Raw genomic sequence first — 17,585 nt, 5'->3', positions numbered from 1 at the left:
GAGTACCACTCTACCTTTATTTCAAGGTCCTTCACATTATTTTTTCACTCACCACTATTTTCCCTTCCAAATTTTAAACTATATCAACCCATACCATATACTGATCCTCAAACAAACCCTTCACTTTCTAAGAACTTCCCTGCCTTCCTTAACACCTTCCTTTCTGAAGGCTTAATCACTCTATCTCTGGACAAATCCTACACCTTGAAAGCCCAATTTTAATGCTCTTTCATGAAACCTTCTTTAATACGTTCCTCAGGCTTACTTTGTACATAGTATGATAATTAAAATTCATGAACACTCTTGACTGTAAGCTACTTGAGGGAAATGATTGTCCCTATACCCACCTCACAATATTTAACCACAATGTGTTCTAAAATTCAGACAAAGTAGGTAAAAATGAATAAAGGCTAACACCACTTTCAAAATTAAGCTTCCATGATTCCAATCTTTCTTTTTCAATTATTATTATATATTATTATTTTTTTGTCTTTTGTCTTTTTAGGGCCGCACCCGTGGCATATGGAGGTTCCCAGGCTAGGGGTCGAATCGGCAGAGCTACAGCTGCCGGCCTACACCACAGCCACACCAGATTCAAGCTGCATCTGTGACCTACACCACAGCTCACAGCAACACTGGATCCTTAACCCACTGAGCAAGGCCAGGGATCAAAATGGCAACCTCATGGTTCCTAGCCAGATTCGTTTCCCCTGCACGACGACAGGAATTCCCCAATCTTGCTTTACAAGTTTTTTGTGTTTTTGAGTTTTGGCCCAAAATTACCTTCTAGTTCTTTGAGCTCTTCAATGCTATACATTATTGTTTTATTCTGTTAGTACAGGTTATGAAAAGCTATTGACAGGAACAAAAAGAAAACTAGTTCTTATAGACTTATGCTAAGAAATGTCCAAGACCAAACTGCACACAACATGCACAACTGCAAACACAAACATTTTTATGTTCTTCCCATGCACTTTATAAACCTGTGTCCATCAGAACAATAGAAAGAATACTGGCGGAGGAGTTCCCACTGTGGCACACTCAGTTAAGAATTCAACTACAATGGCTTGGGTTGCTGCAGAGCCACAGATTGATCTCCAGATGCAGTGGGTTAAAGGACCTGGCACTGCTGCAGCTGTGGCGTAGATGCAGCTGCCACCTGGATTCAATCCTTGGCCTGGGGAACTTCCACATGCTATAAAGAATACTGTTGAAATATTCACCACCCTGTATTTGTGTGAAAAAAAGATAGTATTTAAGAAGTCAGAACTTTTAAGTTTTAGTCCAGGCTCTCCATGACCTGTGTGATTTGGGGCAAAATCAGAACCTCTGAAGCCTCAGAAGACTCATCTTCAAAATGCCTGCAAACAATTAGAATACTGAGAAGCACTATAAAATATAATGCAATATGACCAAGTTACATACTACCAAATAAGCAAACTAAAAATAACTAGATTTACTGAAGGCTAATTTTACTTGGGTCCCCTAATATTTTTTCTTCAGGTTCTTCTTTATCACATGAGAGTAGCCAGAGGAATAGACAACTAGATTTTGCTGGTTTTCTTTTTTTCTTTTTTTTAAGGGTTTTGACTATAAATGTGCAACAAAAATCTTTCCTGGAGTTCCCGTCGTGGCGCAGTGGTTAACGAATCCGACTACGAACCATGAGGTTGCGGGTTTGGTCCCTGCCCTTGCTCAGTGGGTTAACGATCCGGCGTTGCCGTGAGCTGTGGTGTAGGTTGCAGACACGACTCGGATCCCGCGTTGCTGTGGCTCTGGCGTAGGCCGGTTCGGTGGCTACGGCTCCGATTCAGCCCCTAGCCTGGGAGCCTCCATATGCCGCGGGAGCGGCCCAAGAAATAGCAACAACAACAACAACAACAAAAGACAAAAGACAAAAAGACAAAAAAAAAAAAACAAAAAACTTTCCTAAAAACAATGTTTAAATTTTTCTGAAGCAGAATGAGGTTTTTACCTTTTTTTTTTTTTTTTTTTTTTGTCTTTTTAGGGTCACACTTGAGGCATACGGAGGTTCCCTGGCTAGGGATCAAATCAGAGCTGTAGCTGCCAGCCTGCGCCATAGCCACAGCAATGCCAGATCCGAGCCTCATCTGTGACCTACACCACAGCTCAGGGCAACACCAGATCCTTAACCCACTGAACAGGGCCAGGGATCAAACACACATCGTCATTGATACTAGTTGGGTTATGGCTGAGCCACAATGGGAACTCCTGGGTTTTTTTGGTGGGGGGGCAGGGTTTTTTTAATTAAAAAAAAATTTGGTTCAGTCTGCGGTGTGTGGGAAGTTCCCAGATCAGGGTTCAAATGTGAGCCACAGCAGTGACATGCCAAATCCTTAACTGCTAGGCCACCAGGGAACTCCCATTCTTTGATTTTTTAATCACACACATATACATGCCTGCAATATCAGGCTCAACTCTAAACACTTTACAAATATAAATTCACTTAATCTTAATAACGACCCTATGAGGTACTGTTGTAATCCTTATTTTACAGATGAGGAAATCAAGGCAGAGACAAATAACTTGCCAAAGTCGCATAGTTATTAAGTGATAAAACTAGGATCAAACCTAGATGGCCTGACTCCAAAGTCCACGACAAAGATTTTCAAATAGGACAATGACAGAAAATATTTCTGCTTGGAGGAGTTTGAATACCCATGGTCTCATTTACGACAGGACTACAATTTCTCACACATATTTCCCAAATCCCCCAAATCTCTTAAAACCAGGAGTTTTCCCATTAATATGGCAGCAAAATTCTTAACTCACATGAGATTACTTATACTCTTTATTCTACTTAGAGTATATATTAATAAGCTATGTTGCTTATTATTAACATGTTGGCGTATTTGGTTATAACAATATTGTCCCAGATCCCACTGGGAGTACTGTGTAATACCGCATTACCTCAGAAACTTCTAAAAATTTGTAACTTTAAAAACACCTGGCCTCCAAGAATTTGTGGACCTAGTTTCGAATCTTGGTTAATCAGAATCACCTATAGACTGAAGCATGGAGCCCTGATCTCCAGAATCAAAACTGCGACAGGGAACTGTTTTTTTTTATAAGCACCCTAGGCTCTTTTTAACATGGCCAGTCCAACAACGGTTCTAGGAATAAACCACTTGACCTGACTAATTAGCTAACAGGAACCAAACTGATAATACCTGCCCAGGTAAGGGAAGAGTTGGTAGACAACATACAGCTGCAAATGTATCTGTACTCAATGAAGACTAGGTTTGGTAACTTTCAAATTTCCACCCATTTTCTCAATTCCTTACTCATTTCATAATATACATGTGCAGAATACCATTTTTCTAAGAATATTGTTAAACACCTTAACGAGTCATTTTTCCACTTAGGAACAGGCAAAAGAGGGCAGCATTCTGGAATTTTTCTAGTCTTAGGGAATTCCTCAATTGGTGGAAAACTACTCAATAAGATGTATGAACAAGTGCTTGGCTGTAGGGGCTAAAATTTTGGACTCATGGTAGACTTACTGTTTGAGAGAAACTAGGTACTTAAGAATCTGTGGTTTCAGGAGGAGTAAAGAATAGATTTAGAAAACTGGAAGCTCAGGTTAGGAGAATGCTATTGTGTTCTGATCAAGGGAATGAATGAAGGTTGAAGATTTTATGTGGTGTGAATCCAAGTCACAAAGCTGAGCTGGGATGCAATTAGCTTTGAAGACAACAATTTTTTTTTTTTTTTTTTTGGCCACACCTGCAGCCTGCAGAAATTGCTGTGCCAGGGATCCAAGCCTCACCACAGCAGCAACCTAAGCCACTGCAGTCGCAATGCCAGATCCTTAAACTCCTGTGCACAAGAGAACTCCAAGGCCAATTCCGACTTAAGTCAAAGGTGAACCTGTAATCCTAATCAAAGGTAACATACTTCACCAGGGACTGAGAAAACAGGGCGAAAGCTGGTCAGCTCACATCTAATGATAGTTTATATTCACATAGCATATTACAATTTAAATTCCTTTCATAGACATTTGCTTTTATAAAATCCTAAAAGGCAGTGGTTCTCAACACTGGCTGTACACTCAACACGTCTGAAGGCAGTGTTGCCCTAACTCTGCTGTATTCGAGAATCATCTGAGGATTCTGTTCTAACTCCGAAGGTCTACGGTGGAGCCTACAGAGTCTACAGTTCTAACAAGCTCCCTGGTGATACCTACGTATTATTGGTCTTGAGACCACACTCTGAATGATAAAGATCTAAAGAACTTTTAAATACAGAGGCTTGGATCTTACCCTCAAAGACTGATTTCACTGATCTGGAGAAAAGGCCTGGTTATTGGTACTTGCAAAAGCTCCCCTAATGTTTCCAATGTGCAGTTAAGGATGAGAACCATCGCTATTTTAGAGATAAGGGTTCCAGTTCTGGCTGGGATGGATAAAGCATACTCCACTCCATCTAAAAATCCTAGACAGAATACATAAAGCAAATACACAGGGTCTCTGAAAAATAAATAGTAGCCAACAAAGAGACTGGAGAGAAATCAAAACTCAAAGGACAGCAGTGAGTTTTCTGGTTTTATATTTTTCCTTCCACATATTCCAGATTGAAGACAACACAACTCCCCTAACAGGGCAGCAGATGCAGACAGAAAAAGCTCCAAGAAAAACTCTCTTCAGGCTACAGAACCAGAAAAAGAGATAAAGAAATGTATGAGGGAAAGTGACTGGTTTTTATTCCGAACTCTCTCAGCCCTGAATCAAAACAAGCCCCAGTTCTGATGCTGCACACCTGTAGCTGACTGCCACCAAGCAGGCATCTAAACTCTAAGAGAAAGGTCCCTCGGCTTAGAACTAGGAAAGAGACCCTCATCTCAAGAGCATGGAGAGAATTCTTGTTTTCTTCTCTCACCACTTTATCCAGGAAAAGGATCCCTTTGCAGGAAGTATACCACAGCACAGAGAGGCTAAACCCCCAGATTTCCAGCCAGGGGACCTGCAAAGGGAGCTCCTTGAAGGTGAAATACAGAGGAAATCAAGAGGGGGAGCGGGTTGTTTAAATCCTTTTTTCCCCCTGACTTTTGTCTTTTTAGGGCCACATCTTCAGCATATGGAAGTTCCCAGGCTAGGAGTCGAATTGGAGCTATAGCTGCCTGCCTATGTACGCTACAGCACAGCAACGCTGGATCCGAGCCACCTGCGACCTACATTGCAGCTCACAGAAACGCCAGATCCTCAACCCACTGAGCGAGGCCAGGCATCGAACCCAAGTCCTTATGGATCCTAGTCGAGTTTGTTACTGAGCCACAACCGGAACTCCCAAAGATCCTTTAAATCTGTGTGTGTAGTTTTGAGCTCACCAATAAGCTGCACACATGCAGAAATGACCTGAGGCAGCAGAGCTAAGGCTTTAGGAACACACTGTCCTATGGACTACCACCAGGTGGGTACACCTGGGACCTGAACAAAACAGCAAAGGTTTTGAAAACTAAATTAGAATTGGATGCACAGCCCACACGAGGCAGTCTCAGTCTGAACCTAACCAGGTTGACTGCCAGCTAAAAACAAAAAAACAAACAAACAAAAAAAACAGAAAAGCAAAACAAGCACTCCAGAGGATTCTAACACCCAGAGTGTCAAAACATGATTTTCAAAGTGCCCATAACATAGTCCAAAATTACCTGACATCTTTTTTGTATATTAAAACAAAAAAGGAAGCTAAGACGTTCAGTGTTGAACAACTGACAAACAGTAAAGCTGGCACTACAACTCAGGTTTTCCAAGTCCATGCCCAGGACTTTCTCTACAGCCAGATAACCTAGCCAGAGAGTATAGCAACCCAAAAGTTAAGAGCCTAAGAGGACATTGAGCCAAACTGATTCCTTAAACCTGAATCTGGTAAATAACAAAAACAGAAACAATATTTTCACATTTTTTCTTACTTTCTTTAAAGACTGAAGGTTGTGTGTCCAGTACCATAATGGCCACAGCATAGCAGAAGCACAAGAGATAATCCCAAGATAGATCAGTCTTCAGAAGAGAAGTACCTACTTCTCCAGGTAGGTCAGTACTCTACGCTCCCCACCAGCGAGGCATATTCTAGCCCAGACCACTTCTCTCTCTTTTTTTTTTTTGGACTTTCTAAGATTCTGCTCAAAAGCTGACTCTTTGAAATCTTTCCTCTATCTAAAGTAGATTAAACTACCCATTCTCCCTCCTTGGTGACACCATTCTGCAATAAAAATCTCTGCAACACTTTTTGTACTCCTTTCTTTACCTGTTGCTTATCCATGATTAATTTTGCAAATTCTCTAAGGGCTGTTTTATTCACCAACTCACTTCCTGGGTCTGGCACAGTACATTATAATAAGTATTAAATTTGACAAATGGCCTCAATTTATTAGGCTTTGACAATGCACCAAACACTATGATGTACTTTGCCTATGTTATTTCAATTTATCATTAGCACAAACCTGTTAACCTGCTTTTTAGATAAAGAGGCAAAAATACATAATTGAGGTAATATAACTTGCCTGGGGTCTTAGTACCTTAGGTAAACAAATAGATGAAACTCTACCTTATAATAAAAACAAACACCATCTAGGCTGCTGGATTCGCACTTTAATAGTAAGCTTTGAGGATTTCCATTATGCCTGTGCTCTGTCCATCACAATCAAAAGATAATCCATCTACGGGTATATCAGCTAGAATTTAGGTAAGCTGGAAGTATCAAAATAAGAGAAATATTCTTAACTCTACATTTTCTTTACTCCCCTAGGCACCAAATTTTTCCAAGGGAATATTGTTTCTAAGCAACTCACTCAATAGAGAATTTACACACAGTGAAAGAGATACAAAACCAAAACTCAAGAACACTGACCAAGAAGCTAAAATTCTGTATTTATGTAGGAAAGCTCATTTATTTCCTACAATTTTAGATTGGGGGGAGAGGGGTGGCCAATTACTGTAGCAGCAGTAAATTAAAGCATGGGAATTAACAGCACAAACTGAATCCTTTGCTAGCTGGGCAACCTTAGGCAAGTAACCTTTTGGAGCATGTTCCCTGTTGTATAAATTGGAAATAAAACCACTTACTTCAAAAGACTGCTGTGAACCTCAGGAAATGCACACAAACTACATAGTATGACACCTGACACTTGGTGGTCTATTATTACAAAAAGTGAGGTATAAAAATTTCTATTTCAAGATAATATCTAGTGGATGACCCTTTCCATCCCAGACCCTCTATAGCCACTAGAACTTTTTTTTTTTGCTTTTTAGGGCTGCATATGGACATTCCTAGGCTAGGAGTTAAATTGGAGCTGTAGCTGCTGGCCTATGCCACAGCCACAGCAACACAGGATCCGAGCTGCATCTGCGACCTATACCACAGCTCACGGCAATGCCAGACCCTTAACCCACTGAGCAAGGCCAGGGATCAAACCTGCATCCTCATGGACCCTAGTCAGATACATCATCCCCTGAGCCATGACGGGAACTCCTATATCCACTAGAACTTCTGAATGCTACTTCAAGTCATCTTTCCTAGCTTTTTCCATATTATGGCAGCCCACTTCACACTGTGTATATCATCTGCAATGTTGCAAGGAGAGGCCTGCAGCAGCATCTCCACTAGTCTGAAACAAACCCATGAAATAAGATGGAAACTCACGTTTAACACATGTTTTCAAAAGACAATGGCTACTGGTTTTCAGCAATGAAAAAGACTCCTTTAAGGAGTTCCCATCGTGGCTCAGTGGTTAACGAACCTGGCTAGTATCCATGAGGACTCAAGTTGAATCCCTGGCCTCGTGCAGTGGGTTAAGGATCTGGTGTTGCCATGAGCTGTGGTATAGGTTGCAGATGTGGCTGGATTCCGTGTAGCTGTGGCTCTGGTGTAGGCTGGTGGCTAAAACTCTGATTCGACCCTTCGCCTGGGAACCTCCATACGCTGTGGGTGCGGCCCTAAAAAAAAAAAAAAAAGACTCCTTTAAGAAAACAAATACCATTTAACATAATAATTTTTTCCTGAAATTATTTTACCAAGCATGTTACTAAAAGTAAGAATTCTCAGGTGTCAAAAGAACAATTTGTCCAGTCACCTAATGGAAACAACTGATGGCTGTTTCCCAAGGTATCTTGCTAAATTAACTGCATAAAACATCAAATTATGTTTGCTAAATACTATATTTAAAATAAAATAAGCATCTACCTTCTATCTCCACCAAAGGTTCCTGAGTAAACTCCTGAAAGAATTTGTAGAAGAACTTGCTGCAAGCAGCCAAAACAGCCTTGTGGGCCTTAAAATGGTGTCCTAGAGGAAAAAAAGAAAAACAAAATAAAATCATCCATTGTCACAAAAACCAAATAGAAAACATAATATAAAATTAAAGTAAAACAGATCTTTCTTTATCAGCCGTACCCGCGGAATATGGAAGTTCCTGGGCCAGGGACTGAATCTGAGCAGCAGCTGTGACACATGCCACAGCTGTGGCAATGCAGGATCCTTAACCCACTGTGCCAGGCTGGGGATTTGAACAGGCACTGCCACAGAGACACCACCAGATCCTTGACCCTCTGCGCCACAGGGGGAACTCCTAAAATAGATCTTTCTTAATGTAATTATAAAACTATACTCTGGCAGCTATCTTGACAAATTTTAATCTCAATTAGACATGAAGCCAGATCTTTACCTCAAAGGCCTTAAGTCAGTTTTTCATAGGCCACCTCACAATATTTCAGAAAATAAAGGAACCTCCTACTGCTTAAGTCAAAGCCTCAAGCAATTCAATTGAAATTGCTAATATCAATACAACCCAAAAGGTTATATACATCACTGGAAAAGAAAAGAAAAAGCCACAGAATAAGCACCAAGCTGGATGTGTTTACTATGGAAAACATTTTAATATGCCTAATATTTGGAAACTCAATCTACAGCAAACCTATTATAAAAAAGTTTGCCTTAGTCTATTTTCAGTAAATAGGAAAAATACTCTAAGTATTCCTCCATTATAACAACAACTCCCAAGACTGGTAAAAAACTATTTTATTTGGGGGGGTTAAAAAACGTTGTACCAGTGTTACAAAGTCATCTCTCACATTTTCCCTCTAAGACTATGTGGGAAACTAGAATCAACACTCCCCAAATGACTCCTGTGAGACTTCTCAAAGCAGTTTATCATCAGAACTCCACTAACCGAACATTTGGAGACATCCTCCCTATCCCAATACCATCATGGTGCACTAATGTGTGCAATGGGAAACACTTCAAAAGGCTGCAAGTTGTTAAAATGCCATGTTTATGTTGAAAGCGTGACCAGCCTTCTGCAGCATGGTCTACCGTGAGGGGACATTTAAGTGCACACCCCCCGCAGACTTTAGATACAGAGTCCTTAGAAGGTGGGTAAAAAAGGCGGGTGGAGGAAAGGGAGATGAGAACTGAAGCCACAATTCGCTCCTCAGCCCACCACCGTACCCACCGTCGACAATCAAGGTGATGTCAGTAAACCGGTCCTGCTCTCGCTGTTCATTCAATCGGTCCAGGATCATTTTATGATGTTCAGGGAACTCCTGAAGGCATTCCATCGTCTCTTCGGCCTCCATGGCCGTCGGGTTGCTCTACAAAAGAGGAGCATGATAATGTACACTCATGAGCTCGGGCTGAGGAACAAAACCCCTAAAGCATAAAACAACAACAACAAAAAAACAAAACCCAGCAACGTGAAAAGAAGGGGGGAGGGTGAGGCAAGAGGAGAGGAAAACGAGTGAAGAAAGAAAGGCGAGCCGGGCGGCCGCCGCGCGTAGGGCGCCGGAGCCGCGGCCGCGGGACTCCGAGCCTGACCTAATTGGAGTCGGGAGACGCGAGCTGGAGCGGGGTGGGCACAGCGCCGGAGGCTCCGGGCGCTGGGGCGCGCAAGTCCGGCAGGGGAGGGGACCCGACAGCCGCCGCGGCCCTCTAACGGCCCGCCAAGCCCTTCGGCCCGGCCCTGGCTTCCACCGCCCCGGGACCCGGTCCGGCCCGCGGCCCACAACGACTCCCGGGTCGCCTCTCCCTCCCCCGCCCTCCCTCTTCTCCCCCGCCCCGACCGGGCCGGCACTCACTCAGGGAAGGAGGAGCGGCCCGGGCTTGCGCGTCACTTACGTCGACGTGCTGCGTCACCGCGTCGTGCTCCGGCTGACGCGGACGCCTACTGAGCGCCGACCCACTGAGCTACGCCCCCACCCGCCCTCTTGTAGTGGCAGGGCGGAGCTAACGGAGAGGATTTGGCGCTCGCGGAGCCGAGGGCGCCAGCTCTGGAAGGAGGAAGTGCGGGTGTGGTTGGGTTGAGCCGGTATAGGGCCTGGCTTTGTCCTGAGTGGAGCCCCACCTTCCACCCACGCCCACGTCTGATTCCAGGTGTGAACACTTCCAACCCGGACCTCAGAATAAACTCGCAACCGGTTCCCAGTGTGCTTTTGCTTAACCGCCCCCAGTCCCGCCCCGCCCCCTTCCCTCCCAAGGCCTAGGTCCGGCCGCCTTACCTAGCTCACGATCCTCCCTCTCTCCTTTCCGTCCCCGAAAGCCTTTCCTTCTCTGCTCTCCCCTCTTGGGGTGTGACTCGCCCCACGCTTTTCCCTACCCCTAAACGACGCCTCGCCCGCCATTTCCTGCGAGTGTCGGAGCTCTCTCCGCTTGGGTCCGGCCGGCGCACGTGCGCTCGCTCCGAGACCCGGGTGGCCGCCGCGCCGGCTGCGGCGGCCACGGGCGCGAGCACGTTCCGGCCGCCTAGGATCTTCCTCCCGGGTGCCCGCCCTCTCAGTGCTCGGCGAGTAGCACATGTTTGCTAGGCTCAGGACCTGCATCTGCTCTGATTTTTACACCTAGTACTATTACTGCAGCTCTCTGTTTCCCAATCTGCGCGCTTGAAGAGGCCGTTGACCCATAATCAGCTCACGTAACTGAAGTCATTCATTCATTCCTCTGAAAAAATGACTTTTTGAAGATGATATGATCAAGGCTTAGTCTTTTCTCTCAAAAGGAAGATTGGGATTAGGGAAGAATTTAGTATTGATTAAGGGTAAATGTAACTATTTCATTAGTCATTTATTGAGAGCCGGCGTTGTGCTAAGGCACTGTTTAAGGGACTGGGAAATCCAACAGTGAATAACTCATATGTAGTTTCTGCCTTCCCAATCTTAGTTTATGGAGGAGACATTTTGAACATTTAATTGCATGAGTGCTGACTACCGAGTGTTATGAGATGTGAAGAACAAGATAATCTGGGAGTCAAGGAAAACTGGTGACCTATAAGAAGCAATATGAAGTTGAGTGTTCTTAGCCAAGAGGCACCAAGGCTACAGCATTCCAGGAGCTGAAAGAATGTTACTAGACAGACCCACAGGGGCCTTGTAAAAAGTGCTGAAGATGTTAAGATTTTCTTATAGTCACAATGGAAAGTCTTGAAGGTTGAGCAGGAAAGCGACATGGTAAATTTTACTTTTTTTTGTCCTGGCTCAATGTATTGTGGAAATTCCTAGGTCAGGGCTGCTGCAGTGACCACACTGGATCCTTAATCTGCTGCACCACAAGGGAACTCTGTTTAAGAAGAGAATTATAGGGAGTTCCCGTTGTAACACAGCGGAAATGAATATGACTAGGAACCATGAGGTTGCCGGTTCCATCCCTGGCCTTTTTCAGTGGGTTAAGGATCTGGTGTTGTCCTGAGCTGTGGTGTAGGTCGCAGACGCTGCAAGGTTCCTGTGTTGCTGAGGCTCTGGTGTAGGCTGGCAGCTGTAGCTCCGATTCAACCCCTAGCCTGGGAACCTCCATATGCTGCGGGTGTGGCCCCAAGGGGGGCAAAAAAAAAAAAGAGAATTATAGCTCTAATATGGAAAATAGATTAAATGGGACAAAATACAAAGAGTAAAGACTTATTGAGAAGGTGTTAGTAATCTAGATGAAACCATGGTGGCAAATGGGATTAGAAAACTAGATGGAATATGAAAAAAGTACATGTATATAAAGAAAAAACTAGATAGAATCTAGAGACAGAATCAACATTGTCTGGAAAGTACCTCATGGCTATATATATAAGAGAGAACAGTCAAGGATGGCTTCAAGATTTTTGGCTTGAGCTGGTAGGTTGTTGGTACCATTTACCAAAATAGGGAGTACAACTGGAGGAACTGACTGGGGAGAGATGAGGCAGGGAAGGATAATTTTAAGGAGACAGCTAAATGGAGACGATGTCGTCTAAGTAATTCATATAAGAATCTATGGAGCTTAGAAAAGAGAGCTAACCTTAGAGATTTGGAAAATTTTAGCATAAAGAGGATATTGAGGCCACGAAAATGGATGAGATTGTTTTAGGAGAATCTGCAGAGATGATAGACTGGTAGCTTATAGGTCTAATTGGACTGCTGGTGTTTTAATATCATCATCATCATTATTCATAGCTGAGGAAATCACACTTATAAATAGGCATTTGGGAAATTCCAGTATATAGGGCTGCTTTCCTGTAGAACAACAATAGGATTAAGCCAGATAGAGACTACCATCTCTGTGTAGGATTTGAACTATCCAGTTCACCACAGCCCCCAATCACTTTCTAGTGTCTTCGACCCAGTGCATATCATTCAGTTTTTACTTGTCTTTTTCCTAAAGCATTTGAATTTGGACTCTTGGCCTATAGGGTCATAATGAAAGAGGGTATAGTACTTTATCCCTGAGAAGTATCAAGTTTGTGGGCTTAGTGGGAAAGAAAGACTCTGGAAGGACAGTATGGTAGCTGGAGAAAGGGAAAACTGGAGGAGCATGACATCAATGAGGTCAGTGTTTCAAAAGAGGGGGTATAATCAGTAGTACTACAAGTGCTCAAGCTAAATAATGATTAGAAATGGTCCGGGTCGGGGTGGGGGAAACCCATATCCAAGTAGGTTAAGGAATAATTAAGAAAAGAAATTGAGATGATTCTTAATGATAGAACTCATTAGAAAGTGAGAGAATAGAGAAAGGAGTACCTGTAGAGAGTGATGGATCAAGTCAGTTTTAGTTTTTGTGTTTTGAGATGGGAGAGACCTAACTAACTTAAATGCTGATAGAGGAAAATCCAGCAGAGGAAGATGATAAAAATACAGGAGGAAAAGGGGCTAATTGTGCAAAAGGGGAAGAGACTGGAGAAGATGAAGTTGAGAGAATAGGTGAACAAATCAGCCTTAGATAAGAAGAAGGACATCTTGGAATTCCTGCTGTAGTGCAGCAAGTTTAGGATGTCTCTGCAGCAGCTCAGGTTTGATCTCTGGCATGGCACAGTGTGTTAAGGAGCCAGTGTTGCCGTAGCTGCTGCATCATTGCAGCTGCAGCTCAGATTTAATTCTTGGCCCAGGAGACTTCTACATGCCTTGGGTGTGGCCAAAAGAGAAAAAAAAGAAGAAGGACATCTTTCTATTAGCATTGAAATGAAATAACTAATAGGTAGGGCGCTCTTAGGAGTGTAGATTTGCTTTCAAGAGGTTGAGAAAATTCCCATCTAACTGAAAACCACTATTTTCTCCATGAAATAGATGGCTAGGTTGTCTACTAAAAGACAAGATTAGGAGAAGAAGGGTGCGTGTGTGTGTATGTGTGTGTTGGGGAGGAAAAACTTGAGATTGGGAGATGTATTCGTTATTTAAGGCTGTGTAACAAATTGCCCCAAAATGTAGTGGCTTAAAACAGTCTTGTCATTTCAGTTTTTTGGGTCAGAAATGTGAATGTTCCTTAGCTAGGTTTTCAGGGTTTCTCACAAGTTTCGAATCAAGACATCAGCCGGGGCTGCTGTCATCTCAAGGCCCAGCTGGAGCAGGAACTGATTCTAAGATCACTTAAGTGGTTGTTGATAGAATTCACTATCCCCTGGGTTATTAGCCTGAGGACTTCAGTTTTCTTTACACCACCTCTCTCCATTTGAGGCTCACCATAGAGGCTGACAGCTAGATTCCATCAACAAAAGTAAGAGAGAGCAGGCAAGACAGAAGCCAGGAGTTCCCATTAGGGCTCAGTAGGTTAAGAACCTGAGGAGTTCCCATCATGCCTCAGTGGACTCGAATCTGACTAGCATCCATGAGAATGCAGTTTTGATCCCTGGCCTCGCTCAGTGAGTTAAGGATCCAGTGGCTATAGCTCCAATTCAACCCCTAGCCTGGGAACCTCCATATGCCTAAAAAAAAAAAAAAAAAAAAAAAAAAAAAAGACCAAAACCAAAACAGTATCTGCAGAGTGTAATAAATCAAAGCACAGTAAAACAGGACATGCCTATCCCAGAAGGCATGATTATTGGGAGCAATCTTAGAAGCTGCCTGCTGCAGAATGAAAAAATTTGAAATTGATCCTGGACATAGTGATATCAGAGTAGCATCAACAGAATTTGGTAGAAGTTGATGACCACAATTTTGTATCATAATGGTCTGTTAGACATCATTGATTTCCTCCAGAAGCATTTAGTAATTAAGGACTATGAGGATAGGTGACATAAGAATGAAATTAGTGTTAAAATGCAATTTTCCATGATGCAGGCTTTGTGTCAGTTAATAACAACCAGGTTTATAGATGTTCACTGGAGTTAGAATGGGTTTTCAAACTTAAGGAGAATTGACAAACTAAGGGTAGTACTAGCTACTGTATCCCTGTGTATGTTTCAGGGCAACATTGGGAAAGTATTGTTTTTAAGTTTGGTTTGAAAAATAGTCTCAGTTGAAATCTTGGTTCAACCTAACAGCTGAGTGACTGTGGGCAAATTGTTTAACTTCATTAAACTTCCATTTCCTCATCTTTAAACTAATGTTCTTCCCATTGTGGTTCAGCGGTAATGAACCTGACTAGTATCCGTGAGGATGTGGGTTCTATCCCTGGCCTTATTCAGGGGGTTAAGGGTCTGGCATTGCTGTGAGCTGTGGTGTAGGTTGCAGATGCGGCTTGGATCATGCATTGCTGTGGTTGTTGTGTAGGCCAGCAGCTGCAGCTCCAATTTGACCCCTAGCCTGGGAACTTCTGTATGCCACAGGTGTAGACCTAAACAAACAAACAAACAAAATGTAAAATAAAATTAAAATAAAAAATAGTGCTATAAGAGTTCCCACTGTGAGGCAATGGAATCAGCAGCCTCTCTGGAGCACTGAGACGCAGGTTCAATTCCAGCCTGGCACAGTGGGTTAAAGGGTCTGGCATTGCTGCAGCTGCCACCCAGGTCACAAGCACGGCTTGGATCTGATCCCTGGTCAAGGAACTCCATATGCCAGAGGGTGGCCAAAAAAGAAAAACAAAAAGTATATGAAAATATATTAAAAATAGAATAAAATCATGTCATTGTGGGAAGCAAATGAGATAAAAATAGAAAACACTTAACATTGGTACAAGGTACTTAGTAAGTTTTAATTAAATAGTCTTCTTGCTGTGCCCCAGTATAAGGTTTACATTCTATTTGCTGCCTGGTAGAATTTTTAAAAAGCTATTTATGGATCAAAAAACGGAGGACTTTCAACTCTAAAGAACTAAAAATCCAGGATATCTCCAATGTGCCCACAGATACAGCAAGCTGATAAAGGGATTTTGACAAATCCAGATTCTTTTGGAGGGGCACATAATATTTTACAGATGCCAAAAATAAGAAACTGACAAAATTATTAGGGCTATTTCCTCTTGTTCTTCCTTCAGGCAACATGTTGAACTCAGAATCCTAGAATGTAGGCAGTTACTCAGTTACTCAGTTGCTTCCCAGTTTGTAGATGGTGATCTTTATTCATATAGTAGTTAAACTCTAATGTTGGCTTGGAAACTCCAAATTAGGAGAGTTCTCAACCGTTCCCATGGAGTTGAGAAAGAGGGCAGGGCAGGAGTTCCTGTCATGGCTCAGCGGGTTAATGAATCTTACTAGCATCCATGAGGACGCAGGTTCCATCCTTGACCTTGCTCAGTGGATTAAGCATCCTGTGTTGCCATGAGCTGTGGTGTAGGTCACAGATGCAGCTCGGATCCTGCGTTGCTGTGAGCTGCGGTGTAGGCGGGCAGGTACAGCTCCGTTTAAGACCCCTAGCCTGGGAATCTCCATATGCCTTGGGTGCAGCCCTTAAAAAAAAAAAAAAAAGGAGAAGAAGAAGGCAGGGCAATGGCCAGGTAGCAAAAACCCTAGAAGACACTAGGCTAAACAGGGCATGAATGACACACCAGACCTAGATGTTTCTTTTCAGCTTTGTTATCTCAAGTGGCTGCTAAGTCTTTTTTTTTTTTTTTTGCCATGGTATATGAAAGTTCCCAGGCTAGGGTCAAATCGGAGCTACACCTGCCAGCCTATGCCACAGCAATGCAGGATCTGAGCCATGTCTGCAACACCACAGCGCACGGCAACACCAGATCCTTAACCCACTGAGCGAAGGCCAGGAATCGCACCCACAACCTCATGGTTACTAGTCAAATTCCTTTCCACTGCACCGCAATAGGAACTCTGGCTTCTAAGTCTTGAGTGTTCTGTTTCAGCTCTGGTCCCATCTTGGCATAACAACGATATGAAATGTAAGAACATCCAGGTGTAGAGGTGGGGGAAACTCCTGAATGTTGCTATTGTTAAAGGGTCCTTTAGGATCCATATGCTGCTGCTTTTATTTTTAAATTTGAATGTAAAAATTTAAATTTTAAAATTTTGTGATAGAAGATAATATAGGAAAAAGTATATATATATATTCTTTGGGTCACTTTTCAGTACAGCAGAAATTGACAGAACGTTGTAAATCAACTATAATAAAACTTTTTTTTAAAATTTGTATCACAAACATGAAACTCATCGGAGCCTCCTTGGGCTCTCTGTGAATCTTCCTCTTTTCCTTCGCTTCTTAATACTGGAGTACTGCTCTCTATTACTTTTATTGTCATTCTAATGTATTTGGGATTAACTCTATTATGTTAACATTTGTTTTCTCTTTGTTTTACCATTCTCACACTTTAATTATCTTATTTTGGATAGGTTTTTTTTTTTTTCTGTAATTCCAGCTTCTAAGATGACTTCTAAACAGAGCTAGCATTAGAGTGAGGTGAGAGAAGCACTTACCTGGGGTGCCAGATGTAAGACTGGATTTAAATTCAGAAATCAAGATAGTTTTTTTGGGTGGGCGAGGGGAGTTCTCGGGCCAGGGATCAGATCCAAGTGAGCCAGAGCTGTAGCCCACACTGCAGCCCCAGCAATGCTGGACCCTTTAACCCACTATGCTGGGCAGGGCATCAAACCTGCATCCCAGTGCTCTATATATACCATCGCCGATCCCATTCTGCCACAGCAGCAACTCCAAATAAATATGTAACATTCTTATACAGTGTTTTTAGAATGAATCAAGACTTCCATGTCCAGAAAGATACAGTAGATATATTTTTCACTATTTCTCTTGCTAAGCACAACTAAATTTGGTCCATAAACAAACAGATCCCTAGCCTGGGAACCACCATATACTGTGGGCGTGGCCCTAAAAAGCAAAAAACAAACAAACAAACAAACAAACAAAAAACATAGGTTGCTTTAGGAATGGATAAGCAATGAGATCCTGCTGTGTAGCACTGGGAACTATATCTAGTCACTTATGACGGAGCATGATAAT

General features: G+C 42.8%; 1 protein-coding gene across 8 annotated transcripts in view; it reads right to left on the bottom strand.

Moving 5' to 3' along the window:
* Positions 1-10,734, bottom strand: part of ZNF131 (zinc finger protein 131) — a 32,899-nt gene extending 22,165 nt beyond the window's left edge. Inside the window, exons 1-4 of one of the 8 annotated variants that reach the window (XM_021076672.1) lie at positions 10,509-10,726; positions 10,089-10,280; positions 9,467-9,605; positions 8,200-8,301 (exon numbers count right to left, since the gene is read on the bottom strand). In XM_021076672.1, coding sequence (XP_020932331.1) covers positions 8,200-8,301; positions 9,467-9,590 — 226 coding nt within the window. In that variant the 5' untranslated portion in view covers positions 9,591-9,605; positions 10,089-10,280; positions 10,509-10,726. The other 7 variants (XM_021076674.1, XM_021076677.1, XM_021076671.1 and 4 more) reach the window with 7 other exon arrangements.

This window comes from Sus scrofa, chromosome 16 (assembly GCF_000003025.6).
Source record: "Sus scrofa isolate TJ Tabasco breed Duroc chromosome 16, Sscrofa11.1, whole genome shotgun sequence".
Taxonomy (NCBI): Eukaryota; Metazoa; Chordata; class Mammalia; order Artiodactyla; family Suidae; genus Sus; species Sus scrofa.
This window is presented reverse-complemented; position numbering and strand designations above follow the sequence as displayed.